This window comes from Plectropomus leopardus, chromosome 5, assembly GCF_008729295.1.
Source record: "Plectropomus leopardus isolate mb chromosome 5, YSFRI_Pleo_2.0, whole genome shotgun sequence".
Classification (NCBI taxonomy): Eukaryota; Metazoa; Chordata; class Actinopteri; order Perciformes; family Serranidae; genus Plectropomus; species Plectropomus leopardus.
This window is the reverse complement of record NC_056467.1, coordinates 12,534,656-12,541,003: the sequence shown is the minus strand read 5'-3', so window position 1 is coordinate 12,541,003 and position 6,348 is coordinate 12,534,656. Positions and strand designations below refer to the sequence as shown.

The 6,348-nt window shown below is 42.4% G+C and overlaps 1 protein-coding gene across 1 annotated transcript in view; it reads left to right on the top strand.

Moving 5' to 3' along the window:
• The first annotated feature begins 2,196 nt into the window (after positions 1-2,196).
• Positions 2,197-6,348, top strand: part of LOC121942772 (SPHK1 interactor, AKAP domain containing) — a 37,262-nt gene continuing 33,110 nt past the window's right edge. The window contains exons 1-2 of the mRNA XM_042486022.1: positions 2,197-2,483; positions 5,463-5,565. Coding sequence (XP_042341956.1) covers positions 2,449-2,483; positions 5,463-5,565 — 138 coding nt within the window. The 5' untranslated portion in view covers positions 2,197-2,448. The remainder of the gene's footprint in view (positions 2,484-5,462; positions 5,566-6,348) is intronic.

Below are 6,348 nucleotides of genomic sequence, written 5' to 3'. Positions count from 1 at the left end.
CATGATGAACACAACTTACTGACCATGTGCAACCACTAAAAAATCCTTTAATAACAACATTTAAGGCAGTATGGACTTAAATGTTTGGTAGTTATGAGTGTTTGTGCTAAATTGAAATAAAGAAAAACATACACGCTTTTATATTATGTGATATCAGTGTTGTACTAACATCAGTATGGGTGTTAAGAGTCCAGTGTCACCCAGGCTCTGTATACAACATGATTCATGTTCCAGTGTGTCTATTACTGTCACTCTGCAGACAGTTACCATGACACAATGTGACTGAACATTCAAATCCACTCACTGTAATTACACCAAAGAGGATACACTGATGACTTTGATATTTCCATGGAGACCGCTTAGCAAAAGTGTCTAAGTTTATCTCAGACTAGTGCAGTGCCTGCTCAAAACGTGGCTGTTTGGAACGGGCTGATTGCTTGGCTTACAATCTTTTTTAAAAACTGCTCATCCAAACAACTTCAACAACTCAACATTGAGTTTCCTTTGGTCCTGAGCAATACACCTGCCGTGACATAGTTGCATCCCATAGCAATGCTTTTTCAATGCCTTTATTTGATAGGACAGATATAGAGTGAAAGGGGGAGAGAGAGAAGGGATGACATGCAGCAAAGGCCAAAGCCGCACCCGAACCCACGGCCGCTGCAGCGAGGACACAGCCCCTGCACATGGGGCGCCCGCTCCACTAACTGAGCCACCGGGCGCCCCAACCTCCATAGCAATGCTAAAGTACATGTGTTATTTGGCTCACATGAACATTTTATGGCCTAAATGAAGTAAACGCCACGCTATCTCCGGAGAAGTAGGTATTCATTCCAAAATGTTACATTGAGTTTCTACAATGTACAATCCGCTCTCTCTGTCTTTATCTGATCTGGGTAGCTGCGGCTCAGCGGTTTAAAAGGGTCGTCCACTAATCGAAAGATTGGTGATTTGATCCCGGGCTTCTCCAAGCCGCATGTCTGCCAAGTATCAATCATTTACTACACATCATATTTAGTTTGTTCTAATATAATAAAAATATTTTAGGTTTAGTGCAATGGATCACTGCTCAAAATGTTCCTATGACCATAATTTTAAGTGGTTTTACATTACATAAGTGCATAGCCCAAATAATTTAATTGTAACACATTGAAAATGTCCATTTTTTAAACACTCATAGATTAATTTAAAAAAAAAAAATTGAAATGAAAAAGAAGATGTTTTTCTTCAGAGATTTCATGAGATTTTCAATATACTGTTCAGGACAACTCTGACTATGACCACGTCAAATTTTCTTGTTTACCTACACTATTTGAAAAATTAAAGGGGATGTCAGCTCAAATTGCATCATAACACATTTACATATGTTTACCCAATATTTGAACTGTTATACAACAGAAAATGAAGCAGCAATCTATGTTGGATTTCTTTAGGTTTGATCTGGCTGTGGCCATGGGGGAAGGGCTTGGAAAATACATATGCACCAAATGGTGCACTAAAAAAATAATGTAGTTAAATAAAATAGTGCATGCAATTTTAAAAATCACATGCACCAGTTCATGTACACAGAATAAAAGTATTTTGAGCCCTGCATAGACCAGGCACATCTGCTTTGCTCGAAAATAGGTTCTTAAAATGTACTGAGGGATATCATATCAGGCTTTACCTGCTTGTTCAGGGGGAAAAAAAACAGGTCAAACATAAAATCTGTTGCACGGACCTCATGATGTAACAAGAAGTAGAGTACCTGTCTGAACAACTGAGGAAACAATGAAAGTGTAATACACCTGAAGCTAAACAATAGAGACTTGCCCTATAGTGCCCTATCAGAGGGTGAAGGTTCTCATCTTTATAGATCATGTGAACACATTTGTTTCATATATGATGGATATGTTAATTCATATTTATTTATTAACTCAGTATTTCTCGACTATTGGCACTACTTTTAAGTGTATGTTTGAGTTTTAGGTGATCAATAAATGAGCGTACAGAGGGCAATACACTGGAAGTAGTTAACTTGGGTTTATAATCGGTGTATTGGTTGCAAAACATCTACGTCTGCGCGTGCATGTGTTTGTACACGTGCGTCGACATGCGCGCGCACTGTCCATATCCATGCCCTTGCCTGCGTCGTGCAGCTCATTACGTTTTGATCCACGCGGGGCTCCTGCGCCTGCACTCGGCACTCGGCACTTGGCGGAGAGACGCGCAGGGCAGGCAGTGGTGCTGCTGCTGCTGTTACTGATACCGCGGGTCTCACTTCATCACAGTCTTCCTCCAGTTACGCTGAAGCAGCCTGGGATTCCTTTAGTGCTCGGTCGGGGATGCGCATCTGGACGTGAGTGTCCCGGGGACAATCACGCGTCGAGGCGCTCCACTGTACCTCTCCCTGCCCCCACAGAGGAAATAATCGCATCGATTGAGGACAGTTTGGCTATTTTTGACAGAATGGCAGGCGCAGAGTACCTTCTGAAAACGCCGAGGTAAGAAACTGTTATTATCCCGGGAATAATAATTAAAAAAGAGCATATAGGCGCATATTCCCAAACAAAATCAGCGTGTCTTTGGGCACTTAAATTGTACGTTTGATGTGGTGAGCATCTACTTTACAGTGCTTTTTTTATTCATCTATGGCGCTGAGCAAATACTCCTATATTTCACAAATGGATTTGCTCTGGAATTTGTAGCATCATTTTTATTTTTTTTTCCCTCAAAAAGCACCGGGATATAATGAGAGTGGTATTTGATGTTGTACTGATTCAAAGCGCAGTGATCTTTCGACGGTTCAAAGTGTGTCAGTTTGTGTTTAGTGTTGGAAAAAGCTCACCAAAATCCACGCACAGTGTTGCAGTAGAGCCGCTTTCACAGTCGGCTGTCAGTGTGTCAGTGTGCAGTAAACAAGATGTTTCAGCACGCCTGGCATGAATGATAGAAATGAGTGGCAATGAAGAAAAGTGCCCAGAATGTGAATGTACAATGTTCACACCTAAATATGTTTTTAAATAAGCCGCTGCTTTTGTTTTGGGTTTTTTTTTAACTTCCGAGCTAAAATGAAAGGCTTTTGCAGCCCTCAGGACGCACACCTGCCGCATTTATTATAATGCGCAGGTGAACTCTTTCCAAAGACTGCCAACTAAAGTTGCATGTTTGTGCGCCTATAAATTGGCCCGCTGTCCTCTTAAGTCTAAGTCTTAACCGTCACAGTAAATTACAACAGTAACCGGGGGCAGTCCTTGGAAGCCAGACATTTCTGGGGTTAATTATGTCCTCTGTAACCGGCAGATGTCTGCTGGGTACCTGGAGGCCCCGGGAGCACGAGAGCGCACCATCCTGTCAATCATCAGCGTGTCGTGATGGAAAGGTCGTTAAGCGCAAAGATTAGAGAGGAGGTCGTGCGTGCTGAATCTGTCCCTTTGGTCTTCCTCAGTTTTCTTCAGGAATCTCTCAGCATTTACATGAACACCTATAGTGCAGGCTCTTCTTCTAATGTTTTTCACTCACATTTTTTTACAGTGTCCTTCACTTCCAATTTTCTGCATACATGCAATATATCACTGCAGGATCACTGCTTACGTGTGTGTGTGTGTGTGTTGGATGGGTGTTTTGAGGTATGCCTGGCAGATACAACAGCCTATTTAAACCACATCATATCCTTATTGCCATCCTTTTTTTTTTTCAGATTGTCCGGCCAATCAGTAAACTCGCTTTCCCTGTGACACAATTATTTACATCATTAACTGCAAATAGATACAGTTGTGTGATCCCATGGGGGCTTTCAACATGAAATGCTTTTTAATTTGCTTTGAAATATGTGGATTACAGAAAAAAAACAGCTGCTCCTATTTAAATATGCATCCCCAGCCTCTTTATTTTCCAAATTGATCCTCATTAATGCCATTTCAGATAAGCTTCGATTTGGCTTATCTCAGTCAAAGCATGCACGGAGGATGATGACGCCTTCCTGGGATTTTTGAGTTTGCTGTGTTGTGTTTAGGCTACTCTGACAGACATTCACATCATGACACATTGTTGAATAAATTTGTCTTATGAGTCAAATGAAGGTCACATGTTGTGTTTGTCTGTTTGTTCCACTGTAATCCTCTGTCGCCAGTCAGAATTTCATGGTTTGGCAAAGGGGCCATGAATTTTTTGCACTTGGTTGCATACAGTATAGCCTTCTGCAAAAAGCTACACTTTGCTGACGGGGTCCAACATACAATGGGCTTTGCTGTCATGCGAGAGAGAGTCTGTGTCATGAGTGTGTTTATCTATCGAGATAAGACCTCACAGAAAATCCCCAAAGAAACTTTTTAGCAGTTTCTACTATGGAGTCTCATAAATAATAATGTGATAAAAAGGTCTTGACATCCAGAGAGCAACACCTCAAACTCTTTGCACTCTTCAATAAATGATAGGAGGTGTCACCTTGATAGGTCATAGACTTGTACATTTTCTTGAATGAAATGCTGTCCTGCTGCTGCCTTGCTAGCCTGGAAATAGTCTCTGTCAGGGGTCAACAACCTTGGGCACACTGGCCACCATTGGCACACTATAGCTTAACTAATGGCAAATTAGCAATAAGTATACAAGAGAGTTTTTTTTTAAATGATTAAGTGCACTGTGTCTTACAAATCATTTATTTGTGGCTGCCCGCCACAATATCATCTGCCACCACATACTGATTTTCTATTTTTGGAGATTGAGCGTTCATTAGCAGTGCTGTGGGAATATACTGTTCAGTTGTTCATTGTATGTGTACTCTGGGCACAGAGGGAACAGCAGAAGTGAAACTTAACCATTCATCGCGCTGGTACTATGTTTTTCTTTAACTTGCAAGCTCCTCTCATCTATCAATCTGATCTCATCTCATCTCAAATATTCATCCTGTGATTTTAACTCCACAAACTGCTGCTAAGTAAAAAAATAGAGAACTCATGAAGAGATCCATCAGTGCTGTGTTCACAGATTTGCTAAAATGTCCGAATTTAGTGAGATCTCATAGAACGATACAAAGGGATGAACGCGCACAAAATGTGAAGTTTGCAACTTATACATCACGCTTGCTGAGAGCGTAGTTGTAAGCCTGAGCTCTGCCTCAAACAACAAAAGGTGAGGACAGGGCTGAAGTTGTTTCTGAGCATTTTTAAGAGCAAGGACTTGACATATTGATCGGGCACTGATTAACAAGAAAATTAAAAAATGGCACTTCAAATCAAAAGGTTGCAGCCGAGATGAAGGAATTAAGCTTTTGCCCAAGAATATTGACATTATTCTCCTGCTGTGGTGACAATAGCTGTCTGGTTGATTTATTGCAAAGGTGCCACAGCTGTTCGGTATAACCAAATGTGACATGCAATGGGGCTGCTTCCACTGATCCCAGACTTCTTTTTAAAAAACGAGAGGTGTTAAGCGCTTGACAAAAACTTGCTATGACAAACTCCGTACCCTTTCTTGCCTTGCAGTAACTTCCAGTCGTCTGCCATGTTTGAAGGCTCAGAGGTGGTGGAAGTGGACGGAGGCAGTACGGAGAGCACCGTTGGCTCGTCCATCAGCGCCTGCAAGAAGGTAAAACAGGATGGAAGTGTACATCTGTCTATCTGTGTGTCCCTCTGTCTGTCTTCTTTTTCTCTGCTCATCTGCACCTGTCAATCATATCTGCCTCCCACGTCAGTTTATCTGCAGTGCAAAAGATTTTCATTTCCTCCTCCTGGGGGTGCCTGTGACACCTAGGGGTTGTGCAATAAGAGGAACAGCCAGGCCTGCGGATCAGCGCAGTAGATTTATCATCCCCCAGCACCAGAGAGACGTGGGGGGGTAGCACAGATCAGTGGGCTGAGGTTGAGGCTAGATTGAATTTCCGTTGAAAGCGTGTGTGTGTGTGTGTGTGTGTATTTGTGCGTCCCTCACTGTGTGTGTGTGCAGGTGGCCCCACTCGTGTGTGTTCCTAATTAGCCCACTGCTCATGATCTTAACTAACTTCCTCTTGAGTGTCCTGTAGAGACACAAGGTGATGTCTTTCTCATAACCTGGCCCTGGGCTCCGCTGACCCGTGCCAGCAGCCTTTGATACCTTCGCTTTGGCGAGATCAGCTGAAGCTACGTCACCTTTACCTGGCCGAGAGCCTGCACAGATGGTCTCTTCCTGAGGGTGTGGGCATGAGGGGGCCTGTTTTGTCACTAAAAATACACAGTTAGGACACACGCAATATCTGTCATATGTCAAAGTAATTGCATAAGAATGATTTTATTTATAGCATGCCATTTTATTTATATCAGTAGTTCAGACTGAAATGTAGGCTTCAGGGATATCCTGATTGGACTGGAAAGATTGGTATCAGGCCTGATCAAC